Source organism: Bidens hawaiensis, unplaced genomic scaffold (assembly GCF_021521415.1).
Source record: "Bidens hawaiensis isolate Kalapana, Puna unplaced genomic scaffold, B.hawaiensis_p1.1 tig00024527_1, whole genome shotgun sequence".
NCBI classification, from domain to species: domain Eukaryota; kingdom Viridiplantae; phylum Streptophyta; class Magnoliopsida; order Asterales; family Asteraceae; genus Bidens; species Bidens hawaiensis.
Window position 1 is genome coordinate 129,962 of NW_027493879.1, and position 16,530 is coordinate 146,491.

Consider the following 16,530-nt stretch of genomic DNA (forward strand, 5'->3'; position numbering starts at 1 on the left):
CATCCGCTCGAAGTGTACACCAGGTTAATCTGGATACTAGTGTGGCTGCTGCTTTGGAATCACTAACTCGAGAGGTTAAGGAGCTGAAGGCCAAGGTGGACAGGTGTGAGTTTTGTAGAGGTGGACATGGTACGTTGGAGTGCCCGGTGATGAATCAACGGGTCGATTTTGTCGCTGGTCAGAATAGGTTTCCCAACAATTACAGCAACAATAATCAGAATTGGAACACCTACAAAAACTCAAATCAGAATAATTCCAACTGGCGTCCGTCAGGCGCACCACCCGGATTTCAAAATTCTTATGCTCCATCACAAGGTCAGTATTTTAATGATAATAATACTAATAATACTAATGTTCAAAATAATGTGCAGGATTCGAACGGTGGAATTGGGCGTTTGGAAGAGATGATGAAGCTAATCTTGGAAAGAGATCAAGCAACACAAAAAAAGTTCGTCGAGCATGACTTACTCTTCAAAAACCAACAATCTTCTATTCTCGATATTTAAAGGACTGTTGGTGACATTGCTCGTCGTTTAGAAGAAAGGCCCCCAGGTCAGTTTTCGGGTATTCCTCAAACTAATCCGGCTGCTCAATTGAAAGCCATCTCCACTCGTAGTGGTAGGGTTTTCGGTCCGGAGGTAGTTAGTAGAGAAGTTGAGAAAGATGGGGAAGATGAATAGATGAAGAGATAGAAATGGAGGCTCCGGGTAAGTCACGAAGTACAACACCAATTATAGAGCCGCAAGTTGAAAAAACACCGAGAAGAAGCCGGTTGGAGCCCGGCCACCACCACACATCATTAACCCTGCCTATGTCCCGTATCCCGCTCGTCTAAAACATCAACAGTATACGAAAGATTACGGGCATTTTCTGAATATATTTAGCCAATTAAATGTCAACCTCTCGTTCGTCGAAGTCCTCCAGCATATGCCTAAATACGCCAAATTTTTTGAAGATCTTCTTAAAAGGAAGGATAAGTTGGAGGAGTTGTCGACTGTACCGTTGAATGGAGAGTGTTCTGCAGTAGTTCTAAATAAAGTACCAGAAAAATTACTCGACCCCGGCGTTTTTACCATTCCATGTCTTTTCGGGAGTGAGACGACGTGTCAAGCATTAGCCGATCTTGGAGCTAGCATAAACCTCATGTCGTATTCTTTATATGAAAAGTTGGGTCTCAGAGAGCTCACCCCTACTCGTATGACGTTGTCTTTAGCCGATCGTTCCGTTAAGTATCCGAGGGGTGTCGTGGAAAATTTGCTCGTTAAGGTAGATAATTTGGTTTTTCCCACAGATTTTGTTGTTTTAGATATGGAGGCCGACGAGAGAGTTCCTATCATTTTGGGTCGTCCATTTTTACATACTGCTAGGGCAATCATCGATGTGTTTGAAGGCAAGATAACTATTAGAGTCGATGATGATAGTGCCACTTATTTGGCGAAGTCCATGAGACATCCGAGTGGGCAAGACGGTATTGATCCATGTCATCCAGTTTACTCGATAGAATCATCTATTTCGGGAATGGATCCACGTCTTGACGATTCCCGTTCGTTGAGTTTTAGTGTGAAAAAGGAGCGAGCGGTTTCTAGTTCTCGGGTAATGGTTAAATGTGTTGGCGAAAGAGGTGGTGGAAAGCATAAGTTTGAGAAGGTTCGTGGTGTTAAAAAGAAGAAAAGTAAGGTTGACGAATGGTCGGATCGTGATTCGATATCTTTGAGGGCAATGGAGTTCTACCGAGGTGGAGGAAGCTCCACTCGGTCTGCCACGTGATTCGCATAACATGGGTTCTTGAGTGAAAACTCAAGTGTAGAGTTTGTATATTTTATTTTTTTTTTATTTTTTATTTTTATTTTCTTTGAGTCCCTAACGTAGTTTTTTTTGTAGTTTTTCTTTGTTTGTGTGTTTTTAAGTTTTGCTAGTTTGGAGATTGAACGAGCTAGAGAGACGATCCCCAAGGAAGAATTTAATGAAAAAGACAAGTGTGGGGATGGAGGAGCAGCCGAGCAGTATACTTTATGTTTTTTTTAATTTATTTGCTCGTATTTATTGAAGTTTTATATATTTTTTGGTTGATGTGAAACACTTTAATTGCATAATATCTATCATTATGATAAGATATATTTTCAGATATGTTGTTTGTTTTGTTTTTTGCCGCTTACGTTCGTGAGAGAAGGAGTTACCAATTGTTGAGCACGTTTGTAGTGGGAGGGCATTCATGAAAGAAGACTTTGGAATCATGTTCCATTCGCATATTACCACCTAAGTCTTTTCCTTTATCTAGCTTATTAACTTTTTATTTTGCTTTAGTTTTTTTTGTAGTCCGATTTTTTTTAATTTTATTTTTATTTTAAGTCGTCCTTATCCTTGCATTGATGACAATGCAAAATTTAAGTGTTGAGATAGGATATTTGAGTCGTAGTTTAAATTGAGTTTATGTTTAAAAAATAAAAAAAAATTTAAAAATTAAAAAAAGAAAAAAAAATTGAAAAATGTTTAAAAATGTCCCTTGAATCTAGTGTTTTGCGTAAAAGTGGGAGATGATGATATTTATCAGAAATTGGTTTTTCAAACTACTAATAATATGAGATATATAAAAAGAAAACACACTTAACTTGGGATTGTCGGTAGGCTCAGCCTTGAAAATGAAAGGGCAAATTTGATAAAATGGGTCGGAAATCTCTTGTAGGTAAAGCGTTTTGTCCGTAGAAAATAAGTAATGAAAGGCCAGTCATACTCAAGCCTCAATTTTTGGTATGAAAAGTGGAAATATTATAAAGTTTAAAAAGTTTTAAAAAATTTTGAATACGTTATCATATGATGCTTGGGTAGGTTTAACGTTAAAGTATGCCGTGTAGCCTGTGATATAAATCTTAAACTGCTTAGTTTTAGTGTTTTACACATCATTGACGTATGGTTTTATAACCTTAAATCTTGTATTGATGGGATGCCCCGGGTCCGGAGACCACGGGTCTGTATGCCGACTATTCATCTGGGTATTCACAATTCCAAACGGGGTTGTGAATATTTAAAATAAAGCTAAAAAAAAGAGCAAACCCACAGATTTCTGCCACATAAGTCTTTAAACATGATCACAAAAAGTACAAAAGTACAAATGCATTATAGATTTGATCATCCACGCTGTTAGCCATGTGGGGTCCCCTTGCTCGCGTCTCATTACCATTAAGAAACGGACCACAAGGGACACGCTACATGTAAGCCCTACAGATGAAATTTTGCATACTCACCTATGGTAATGGTTCGGTGTATTGCTTGATAACGGGGGTATGTCATGTTGTGGGGAACACTAGCTATAAATTAATTGAACCTTAATCATATCTAATGGCTGCTTGGTATACTTTGATGCTTAAGCTTAGGTGGATAAACAATACCCTTGTTCGTCTTAACTATTCATGATAAAAATAGAGCAACAAAAGTTTTAAATCTCCTAATTTTGAGGTTTAAGTCAAGTTGGGGTGGTCTGGTCCGGTAAAAGCTGAAAATAAGCGGGTCTTAATTGTGTAAACCACTGAGTACTATTATTGTCGGATCATATTTGTCCCAGTAAATATTAAATCATGGGTTTAAGTGGACAACAATATCGGTGATCGCGGTTTTTGCGTTTTTCTAAGCTTTAAAAATTAACCTATATGTTTTTAAGACCTTATTTTCCGATTCTGATCCAACTGCATTAGACTTTTTCAGGGACGAAAAAAAAGTAAGTGTGGGGATATTTGATATACTTCTATTTATACATCTCGAATCCCTTGTAAAGTTGTGTATTTTTAATGTTTTGAGTTCGGTTTATTTCGTGTTTCGTTTATCTTTTATTATTTAAGGTCTTGAGTCAAGTATTTTGTATTTATAGTGTTTTTAATCTTTTGGTGTCTTGCACGTTAAATCTAATTCTTTCTATCATTTCATAAAGAAGTTTAAGTTCGTTTTATTCGTTAATGATTACATGATTATTCCACTTAAATGTTTTGATTTGTTTTCATATAAATGGTGGCTTGTGAGTCAAGGGAAAGAAGGTCTAGAAGTTCCTAATCGTTACTTGGAGTGCAAAGGAGAGATCTAAGTTAAATTTGGCAATAAAATAATAAAGATCGAGCAAATTATTTGTGTGAGCCATCCAAGTTCAAGCCGTGCTACGTAGGCCTGAATCACCTCCTGGCCATACTACGCACCAAGCAAAAAAAAATAAAAGAGAAAAAAAAAGGAAAATTGGATTTTAATAATCCCAACTTAATGCAGTTGGCCGATAATAATCCCAACTTTGAAAATAGCTGTCACTGATCCCAACTTTCACACTATTTGTTTTCATTGGACCTCTGTTAAAAAAAACTTAACAACGTTAAGTTTTTTCCAAATTTCAAACTGATATTTTAGGGCTTTTGTTCGGAATGAGGATACGAGTCGATGATGTAAAACTTACCATCAAACGGTGGGTCCAAATGACTAAATGATGCTTCAATTCCGATGTTTAAACTTTTAATTAACAAAAATTAAACTGTTTAAAGCGTCATTTCGAGTTAAGTTTTACATAAGTCGATTCATATTCTCATTCTGATCAAAAGCCCTAAAATATCAATCTAAAATTTGAAAAAAACTTAACGTCGTTAAATTTTTTTTAACGGAGGTCTAATGAAAACAAATAGTGTGAAAGTTGGGACCGGTGACAGCTATTTTTAAAGTTGGGATTATTATCGGCCAACTGCACTAAGTTGGGATTATTAAAATCAAATTTTCCAAAAAAAGACCAGAATGTTTAGAAGTTTGGGTCTGATCATGCATTATATAATCTTTTAACAATTCCACCAGTCGTGGACTTTGATTCATGACCACACAAATTATAAATCAACATAATAAACAATTAAAACTTCTCCAAGCCCACGTATATTTAATCCAGCCCACTTACCAATTTCAAGCCGCCATATATATTATAAAAGAGGCCAGCCGTGGAACAACATTAGTGCAGCCGATTTTGAGAGGTTTTCCAAGGTTTTGAAGGTGATTTGAAGCTAGGAACCAAGGAGGATCAAGAGTTCTTTCATCCGGGTGTTCAAGTATCAATCGCAAAGGGTTTTATCGCTCTAACTTTCGTTCCTTGTTCATTATTTGTCATGTCTTGCCTCTTTGTTTTTAAGACTTGTTTAGTATTGTTTTTAATAATGATTCTAGGCTAGACTTCATGTCTAGATAGGTTTGATGAACATGTGTTCGACTTGATTCCTGCTTTGGACAATTATTTGATTATGGTTTCGTTTTATTAATAGTAAAAGACTTGGTTTTGTTTTCATGATGCGCATAAGTATTTATTATCTTGATTGATTATTTAACTATTGCTTCACATGGATCTTATTTTTTATTGATTGTGTTCTTTAGATTTAGGGTTCATGTTTAATCTTTACTTGGTGTTTTGATTATTATGGTTGAATAGGCCTATTAGATCATAGAAGCTTGTTAATTGTTGATTAGGATTTTGAATGCTTTGCTAAATTCCAATTGCTGTAAGGTGAGGAGTTATTCATGTGTCTTGGTAAATTGCATGTTAGGATAGATAGTGACAATATTCTTGCTTATTGTGTTGATCCTTGTTCATGATGTCATGTTTAATTTATCAAGTTATCCAGGGTTTAGTGTTTCGTAAGATTGCTTGCTTTAGATACTATTAATTAACCCTAATTGATGACTTTGCGGAAATCAATATAACTGATTGCTTAAAAATCTAATAATTATCTTTGGGATGTCGTTTGATTCAGTCAAGGGTCCTTTGGGGTTTATTAGATGAATACGTTTAGAAATCAGTTTCCATAATCATGTTATTTGTCCATTGCTTGATGATTGTTGATGCATGGGATTCTTACCTAGGTAGATTCCTTCTCTATTTGGTTCCGATCTTGTGTTTGGTTGTTTGTTTCTCGTTTACTTGCTAATTTGTTTTCTTAGTTCAATATTAGTTTAATATTAGTTTTAAAATCCCTCTTAAAACATTAATAATAAATAGTCGTGTCGTAAGTCGAGTCTAATTAGTTAATTAACGTAATTTAAAGAGTCTGTGGGTTCGATATCCGGACTTACTAAACTGTACTAGATTCGACCGGTACACTTGCCGGTTAGTAGTTTTAGTTAAGTTTACGAGTCTAGAATTTATTACTTAGTGTCTAGATTAGTGTGTTTTTATTTGACTACTTTTAGCACATCAATGACGATACTTAAGTTTTACATCGAAAAAGTTAACAATAAAGTCCTTAAATGAAAGTTCGGTTTTCGGGTCGGATCTTGTTTCGGGTTAAGACCAAGGTTAGATTTCACAAATCCATAACCATAGAACTTATAAAAATGATTTTAGAAACTTAAATCTAACATAAAGCATGTTTAAACAATTATTTAACAAAAACTAGTATACAAGTTCGGTTTACAAGTTGGAGCTATTTACGGTTAAACCGAGATTAATCTCTTCAAACCTATAACCATAGAACTTATAAATATGATAAACAAACTAAAGTGAGCAGATGTTAGTCATGGTTAGTATGTATAAACAAGTTATATAAATATATATATATATATATCTCAAGGACACGAAGTCCTCCATGTAGCCTTGCCTTACGAGACCCGAAACTTAACCGACTGGGGCGGGAATAGTAACCACCAAAGGTAACAACAGATTCATAGTATATATATGTTGTGTCATAAGCTTCAAGTCTTAATTAAGACTAAGTAAACTAATTAAAATGCAAAACTTGATCAGTTTGACTTTTGAAAGTCAAACTGCCAAGAACATAAAGAAACAAGCTTAAAGAACAATGAATTTATGTGATAAAATGAAATGTGAGCAGGGATGGATGTAGGAAATGGTCTTGTATTTATAGGACATGGTTTGGGGGTTAAACAAGAGGTTTAGAAGGTAAAAACCGGATTTTGGATAAAGAAACAAATAAGAAAACACAAAAAGGCAGATCTGCAGGTCTGAGGCCGCGCTACGCGACCAGCCTAGCCTCCCTGGCAGCGCGGCGTGGCATGCTTGGGGGGTTGGGTTGGTCAGCTCGTCTTGCGTGGTTCATTTTACGTCCCGAAAGTTCATTTTTGATGTAATTTGAGCATTTTAAAGGTGTTTTCAAATCCGTAAAAGGGATTTTTCAAATTGAACAAGTGGGAATGATTTAGTAACATAAAATCTAATATTTTATACATTTGAAAATGTTCGGGATATAAATCGGGTCGGTTTACAACATAAAAACAAATACAAGATAACCCGAAATTGACGAATGTCACAACGTCGAACAACCGATCAAGATAGTTGACCACAAGGAGAAGAAACTTTGTCACAAGGTTATACCTTTAGTGAAAGTGATATGGAAGCATCGTAAAGGTTCAGATGCTACTTAGGAAGCTAAGGATGAGATGCACAAGTTTTACCCGAAATTGTTCATGTAATAGTTAGGTTTCGGGGACGAAACCTCTTTAAGGAGGGAAAACCTCTTTAAGGAGGGAAGACTTGTAACATCCTACTTTCGTTAACAACTAATAAAATAAATTTCGTTTATTTTATAGTGTGTCGTTTATCGGTTTAAATAAATAAACTAATATGAGATGGGCTTGGACTTTAAAAGATGGAATAAGAGATGGAATGGGCCTTAGGTCCATGGACATAAGGGAGTATAAATACCCCTTAAACCCTAATCCTTTCCATTTCTATCAATCTCTACACCATAGCCTACACCATCAAAAACACACACAAACACCATCCTTTATCCCGAGCAAAGGTCCAAAGGTGAAAAACCGAGCTTGTTGGTGCTAGAACGTTGTGACGAACCAAAACCACACCAAGACCAGCTCGTGTTCATAAACCGACTCGTTTAAGGTACGTTTATAATTAGAAATCGTCCATTTAGGTTCGGATTCGTTTAGGTAATCCTAGATCTGTATGAAGGTGATGAAAACAAATCAAATGAACTAATCCACAGTGCAATTCATAAACAATAGATAGGTTAATTTAACGAATTATGAGCCGCACCTATATACATCAATCGCACCATTTAAAACGCAATATTTAGATGATTGGTTGATTAGGGTTTATAGGCGAGGTGATTCCAAGTTCAATGATACCCAATTCGTGTTGTTTCATCGCGAAACGAGGGATTAATTGCAGATTTGATGAAGGTTGACCGCGTATGTTCTTGACGATTTTGACTTTGACCCTTGAGTCAAAGATCTGGATAATAACTGTTGATAGTTCGTTATGGTTAATCATTCGATACACGTTCATATCGAATGGGACACATTCGTGTGACTTAATAACGAATGAGCCCTTAATTTGTTATCTATCCATTCGTTAAATAAGATAGCGAATTAGATTATTCATTATATGCTCATTCGCTAGAAAAAGATAGCGAATCAGGTAATTTGTTATATGCTCATTCGCTATGCTAAGGTAACGAATCAGATGATGTTCAGATAATGAATCAGACTAACGAATCAAGTCATGTTCAGATAACGAATTGGGATGACGAATCCGATGATGATACGATGACGAATCAGGATAACGAATGGGGATTTATCAAAGGCCATTAATTATAACGAATGAGTTAACAGTAAATAATAATTTAAAATCCTAATGGAAATGTGTTAAGACACTTAACGAAAATAAAAATTTTCCAAGCTGACCTGGCAGCTTAACCCCAGCCAGGGGCTATGCCCCTTGGACCCCGCTAGGGGTTGCCGCCCCTAGAACCCCGCTGCAAGGGGCGCTGCCCCCGGACCCCCCGTTCGTTGAGGGTTATAATTAGACTAGAAATGCGATATGGGTAGTGATAGTTAATTGATACATGTAATTGTTATACAATTAGTCGCGCACAGCTAAGGAAAGGAATAACTATTAACGGTGAACGTAACCGAGTTCAGGTGAGTTTCTAGCCCCACTTCCTTGTTATATTTTCGGGGCTGTGTGCATACTCAATGTGAATGTTAATACACTTACCTTAAATGGTAAGTGTATGTCTTAACGATGAATGTTATAGTTATGTTTATATTATGAATGCATGCTTGACAGTACGTGAACGATTTTCGGATATTGCACGAATCGTTAAGGAAGGAATAGTGTAGTATGTATGATATGAGCATATGAATAAGGAAGTATGTATGAACAAGGTATGAAAGGCATGTATGAATGTGATAATGAAATATAAGTAAGGTTAAAGGGTGCATACCCTAATAATATATGTGAATGTTAAAGGGTTGCATACCCTAATAATATATGCGAATGTTAAAGGGTTACATACCCTAATAATATATGCGAAGGATAAAGGGTTGCATACCCTAATAATATATGCGAAGGTTAAAGGGTTGCATACCGTAATAATATATGCGAAGGTTATAGGGCGTAATGCTCTTTAAAACGTAATGTATGAATATGAAAGAAAGAAAGAAAGTATGAAGGTAAGTATTATAAACGAAACTATGAAAGTATGAAGTATGTATGAACGTATGTAGTTACGTATGTGTTGTATGTTGTATGATTAACTAGAACTCACTCAGCTTAGCTGACTTTTAGTATGCACGTAGGTTAATAGACTGGAACAATTGGCTTGAGAGAAGGACACATGGCGGATTTGAAGAAGCTGGCATCTGCAGAAAGATTTGTCATGATGTTAAATAATATGTTTTTATGTTATGATTTTAAAGACAAGTTGAATTATTGTAATGAATGTTTGAAGTTTTATTAATTCCGCGAAAGTTTTAATTAACTCTGATATTTAGTACTGTGTTTTTGAGTAAATCCAATGTCCAATGTAGGGCACCGGTAGCGGGGCCTTACAATTCTTGTATGACAAGACACACCCAGTGGTCCTAGCAGAGGTCGCACCCGATGCGCATGGGTTCGGGCGAAGTGCGATGGGTCGCAATGTGGCGTGATGGCGTACTTTTCACTTCGCATCGTCGGGAGTCGCCTTAGTATTTTTATGAAAAAATAAAAAAAAATTTAATTATCCTTCCAAGCGATTGCATCACCGCGAGCCGCCTTAGTACTTTTGTAGTAAATAATTTTTTTAATTATCCTGCCATCGCACTACGCGACGGATTTACATAAGCCTCGTCACAATACGCAATGACGTGTAACTACCCAGAAAACTTTTGCGACTGTCGCGCTACGCAACAAACCCTTAAGTAACCCATCGTGATATGCGACGTGAAAGTTACGCTAACGAGACACGTTGCCTGCCACGTGGCCTAGCTAGGGTTGACTCGACAACCCTAAAGGTCTCATCGCGCTACGCGATACCCTTATTATAAGGCCGTTGAGATACACGACCGGTTCGAAAATCAACTATAAAAGGGGAGGAAATCAAACCTTCACTTATCGTCCAAAATCACATCTCTCTCTATCTCTCTCTCATTTTCTTATACTTAGGAGTATTGATATAATATCTCCAATAGTTGTAACTAATTCGATCGAAAGAAGCTTCGTACACGAATCTAAAAGCTCTGCCTGTACAAGGTAAGGCTTTGTGCAATCGTGTAAAGTTTCTAATCTCATGATTATCGGTTTATACTAATCTTGATATGCGACATTGTTCAACCTAGGTGCTTAATACCAGGAAACTCTTTATTTGCAAACATGTTAGGTGAGACATTCGAATTCTTGTACAACTCACATTTATGTGAGGCAACTGGTTTTCCAAATATTGTCATGATGATTTTTAATACTTATTAAACTCATGACCGATAATTCAAATGATTTTCAAAGGGTTTTAATTACATTACAGTGATTAAGTCTCTGTATAATTACAAGATGCTTACTATTGGTATTGTGAGGCTTTGTATAAAAGGCTTGCCTAATAGGCTATTAAACGTTACTTATTGGACAACTGTTAGCCAATAAGTAATATGACCATAGTCACATATACGATCGATTGACAAGTACCTTTCGGTAATTTGTAAGCAGACATGTGTAAAAACATCTTAAAGTTGTAATTGTAAAATGTGTCATTTACAAATGAATGTACTCTGTGTATTTCCTGCTGATCAAATATTTTAAACATAGTTCAGGTGACTTGTTAGAGACACAGGAATGATGCATGCGGGCATTCAGCTTAAATAAGTGGTTTGCCGCCAGAATAAATAAATATGTTTTGTAAATCATGGTTTATCCCTATAAAACTTATGTTTGTATAAAAATGAGTTTTATTCCTAGTTTATGAAATAAGAATCATGGTATTTTTATAACTCTGATAATTTTCCTAACTACGCTCCTGATAAATTTTCCGATGCTAAATATTTTAATAATAAACACTGATACCAGCGCTCAATGTTCACAGTTCTCTTCCCGGGATACATGGATTAGGGGTTGTGACAATTAATAACCAAAATGATGAACTTTCAATTTTTATTCCATTAAAAAAATGTTTCTATACCTTATCCTTTTTATGAACATGTATATTTATACTAAAAATAAATGTATAACTTGAATATGAATTTGAGTCGAATCGAATTTAAAATCATAAATTCGTATCGATTCGAAATAAAGCGAATTCAAATAACTGAAAGCCGAATTCGAACCTTCAAAGTGGAATGCGAGTCAAATCAAATCTCAAGTTCCTCGAGTCTGATTTTAAATACCAAACACCTCTAATAAAATTAATGGAGCGACTCCTACTTAGAGAATCATGAAGAAAACGTAAAATGAATTACTTAACATCAACTTGAAATTCTCTATAATTCGTTTTTGTTATCCAATCTCCAGGGCCATCTCGTGGGTAAGCTAAATGAGGCAATGGCTTTAGGCCTCCAGATTTATAGGGTCTCTATCTTAAATAAAAGTTATGCATCATGAAATTTTGAAAGTAGAGTTCTTTTAAAATTATCAACTCAATGATAAGCCACAAGCTAAGGATGATTGCTTCATATCCATTATCACGGCATATCATCCATATTCTATAATTCTTGTATACTCTCTAACGATATACACATAAATTAAAGAAAATAAAAAAACCTCAACATTTTAGTTAGTTTTAGACCTTCGAGGATGTTTAGACATGTTTGTCAATCCCTTAAAACACTTACATTTTGAAAAGACACCTGGTACAAGGCTCTTTCTAATCTTCAGTACACATCTGTATTTTATAGTTAAAAACAAAAATAAAAAGGTAAAAGTATGATGGGTACTCTGAAACTAGCAACTAGGTAAGCAGTCAAGTGAGTGGGCCCCAAAAGACATAAGAAATCAGAGGCTGTCGATACTAACAATACCCACCAGTCAGGCAGTCATCAACTTAATTTACCATTCCCACCCCTAAAGCCTAAACTAAACTAAAGTAACCAAGGAAGGAACTACCTCTCAAAACAACACATTTTATTCAGGTATGTATGTATGTATGCAACATCCCAAACTCTTATATCAGTTTCTAACAATGTCTTTCATTTCATTATGGATGCTGTGCAAGATTGTACCTTTTGCCTTAGTTCCAGTACCAGTGTTTCTTGGTTAATTCTACCAGGGTTTCTTATTTCTATCAATCTTGAATATTCCAAGCAAATTTCATTTAAATTGAAGTTCAAATCTTGACTTACAACTGAAAATTCAAAACGGGTATGTTGAATTAAAAGATGAAGAATTTATAAAAATTGGCATAGATTAGTTCTTAGTTTTACAATTCATTTGACTCTTAAAAGTCAAAGGTTGACTCTAATCAGAAGAGTTTTGTGAGTATTTGTCTAGTTACTTTAGCTCAATATAATTTATATTACAGAAGTTCTAATACACATTAATTAAGTTATTAATCAGTTCGTTATGTCCAGATGATTATTATTAACTTTGACATCAATAGGCTTATCATTTCTAGATTCTACTAGACATGTAAACGAACCGAAATGAATATTGCAATAAACGTGTCTTTGTTTGCTTAGTTAAACGAACGGACATGAACATATGTCTCGTTTGTTTCATTTTTGTTTTTGTTTTCACTTGCCATTAAACCCGACCCAACTAACCTTGTTAACTCTAGTCGTTAAACCCATCAGCGTGTCTCTCACGTGAGGGCAGTTTTGTCCTTTTTTCTCACCAAATAACCCCGACCCTAATTTCCAAATCCCATTTTCATCGTCGTCGTTCTTTCTTTCGTCTTCCACAAACCCTACACGAATAAACGAGGATTATGATTCATCTCCGGTGGCTTCGATCACGACACTTTGGTAGATTAATGGGCCAAACGATTATACAACCAATTAAGGACAAAATTGCCCCTCACGCGAGGGACAGGCAGATGGGTTTAACGATCAGAGTTAGTTGGGCCAGGTTTAATTGCAAGTGAAAACAAAACTATTGGACGAAAACAGCAAATTTGAACTATTGGACTAAAACCGCATATTTGGTCAAACCACAAGGACGAAAACTGCAGATTTGGTTCGTGTACGTCCAGTGATTATTGTTAACTTTGAAATCCAAAGGCTTATCATTTCTAATTTCTACTAGACATGTAAATGAATCGTGCGCTCAGTTCGGCAGGAAGTTCATTTATTTAATAAATGAATGCACATGAACAAAAAAATTTGTTCATGTAGTTAAACGAACGAACATGAACATATGTTTCAATGACTATGTTGTAAAAGCCCTTTGGGTGCACGACTAGGCTCAAGGCTCACCCTTTGCGCCTTGAGTGCGCCTCTCGCCTTTGACAACTGTGTGCATTCGTTCATTTATGCACGAGATTGTTCATTTATTTAAATCCGTTAATGTTCATTCGTTTACATTCATTTATGTTTAATAGTGTACGTTTAATTAAGTTCGTTCGTTTACGGTTATTAAAATATTAATTAAAGTTTTGTAGACCCATTACAATTTAGTAAACTTTACTAGCATTTTTACACGTGTACTTTTGATTGTTTTAGCTCGGGTATGTTCGTTCATCCATTTTTAGCTATGTTCATTCGTTTACGTTTGTGAACCGCTCGTTTAGACTGCTAATGAACGAGTATAAATGAACACGAACACGTTAATTTTCTTAACGAACGAGAAAAACCTGGTTTATTTAATTGTTTGTGTTCAATGATTCTTTTGGTTAAAGTTAAACGAACGAATACGAACATGCTCTGTTCGTGTTTGTTCACTTCGTTTCAAGCTTATTTTCTACACTTTTTTGACCTGACTATGGATAAATTTTTTGAAGGTAAGAACATGGAAGTTTCCTTGATGAACAAAGAAGATTATCGGTATGCACAAGTGGTGCAAGAAATCCAACAAATCACACGCGAATTAAGCAAGCTAAAGCTCGATATGACACGCATTTTGAAGGAGAAAAGACACGCAGAGAACACGCTCAAAGCCTCAAGTTCTAAGAAAACCACGCTTTTAAACGCGGTTCAAAGAATCAAAAAAGAGATCCAGGAAATAGACAAAGAACACATTCTTGTTGAACTAGCACGAATCGAAGCGGTTAAGGAACATGAGTCCATTGAAGCTCAGAGGAAACAAGAAACAAATAGCTACCAAACAAAAGTCAAAGAGATTAACCAGCATCACAAGCTTTAACAAGACCTCCAACTAACGCTTTACAACGTAACTTTGTTGCAAAACGAACTCGCGCGAGCTAAAGCACCAAAAGTGGGTCCCAGTTTATTACAAGCAGTTACAACGGAACTAGAAACCGCAAAAACCGAACTAGCCAACATTAAAGGGGAAGGGTTTAACTTCATGACATCCATGGATGTAATCCGAAACGAGCTTAAACGCATTCGAGACGAAAAATCACCTTTCGAGAAAGAAGAAGCGAAACGTGACTTAATGATTGAAACTCTAAACACGAAGATATTAAAAGAACAGGCCAAATTAGAATCGATCACGGCAACCACAGAAAAAGCCAACTCGGTGGCATCAAATCTATCAGTCACAGTCGAAAACTTAAGAAGGGAAGCCGAGACAATAAAGAAACAAAAGGAACTTATTATTAAAGAAACTGAAAATATCAAGTTGGAGATTCCCAAAACCGAGACGGAAATAGAATTAACCGAAGAAAGATTAGAAGCTGTGATGGAAGAACTCAAAACCACCAAGTCAACTGAATTTACCGCGCTAGAGAATTTAAAAACTGTGATTGATTCAACTGTACGAGCTCGAGAACAGACTTCTCTAAACAGTCCAACAATAATAATAACTACTTTTGAATACGAGTACTTAACGGGAAAGGCGAGCGGTGCAGAAGAGATTGCTGATAAAAAGGTGGTTGCAGCTCAAGCATGGGTGGAAGCATTAAAAGCAAATGAAAAGGAAATAATAATGAAAATAGAAATGTCTAAAAAAGAAATAAGAGAGTTGGATGCAAAATGGGGGCAAAATGAGGAAAAAGTATTGGCCTCGCTTCGGAGGTCGATGTATAAAATTGGAAGCATGACACCCGGGAGGCGGACTAGATCACAGAAGTTATTATCTCCTGCAACACGTCACGCGATTAGATCGGCCTCTTTCGGTAAGAGAAAGGAAAAGGGGCCGCGGAATATGGCTAAGTCGTTGGATGAGAATGATGAAATGGGTGAATGAATTTGTTGGATATAAATAGTTTTTTGATGGTGAACAACATATTTTTATGTTGAATAAAGAGTTTTTTTTGTGTATGGAATATAGATTTACACTCATTTATTATACTGATACACAAGTGAAATCTTAACTTGTGTGGTCCTGTTGGGTATTGAATGTAATGTGGTGATGCGGTTTGAATATATTGCGCTGGCTGCTGTCTTTGATCAGGGACGTGTGGTATCTAACAACCCGAAAGTTGAAGGTGTCGTTGCATCTGAGCCGTAGATGAACCATTGTAGATGATACTATTTGCCTCCAATATTGTTATTACTGTATTCTGCAATATGCAATTTTATTGATTTTATGAAGTGATGTGAATCATATGATTATGCAGTAGAAAGCAACCCAACAACTTGATAATCCTTTTTATTGTTTTTAAAAATAATTTGTGAGTCCAACTTGTTGATTCATTAAGCAATATGATTATGTATCTCAGGCTCATCATATATGGGATACTGGAATCTTGTCTTCACAGGCTTCACACAAACAAGTGGTTTAACTTTGCTTACCTTTCTCCTCTTTTTGAAAGCAACATAGTGACCACATTGATTGATTGATAATTAATAATCAAATCAATATGTGGGACTCTTATCTTTGGCCACTTGCATTTTGTTATTCTAATCATTATTATTAGACTTGATTTATTCTAAAGTTTGTTTAACTAATTCGAGTATAACCAACTGGATAAGCGAATCAATCTTGTTTCATTTATACACATATGCTTAAACACACATTCATATGAACACACGTATCCGTATAAAATATATGCATACATCAACACACTTAAGAAACTCAGGTGACCAGTCATTACCATGCTAACCAATGGAATCTAATTGCATCTTGTACAAGGCAGATAACGATGTTACGGTAAGAAACCGGTATAAGAAAGATTTTAACCTGTGATATCTACTAGGCAGAATGCAGTCGCTTATCATTTCACCATCGATTGATCATTATATGTAAGG

The 16,530-nt window shown here is 35.8% G+C and overlaps 1 protein-coding gene across 1 annotated transcript; it reads left to right on the forward strand.

Annotated features, from left to right (window-relative positions):
• Positions 1-13,647: 13,647 nt before the first annotated feature.
• LOC143569521 (protein PLASTID MOVEMENT IMPAIRED 2-like) lies at positions 13,648-15,540 on the forward strand. Its single transcript, XM_077055406.1, has one exon. It carries the CDS (start codon positions 14,684-14,686, stop codon positions 15,524-15,526), a length of 843 nt encoding a protein of 280 aa, XP_076911521.1. The 5' UTR covers positions 13,648-14,683; the 3' UTR covers positions 15,527-15,540.
• The last annotated feature ends 990 nt before the right edge of the window (positions 15,541-16,530 follow it).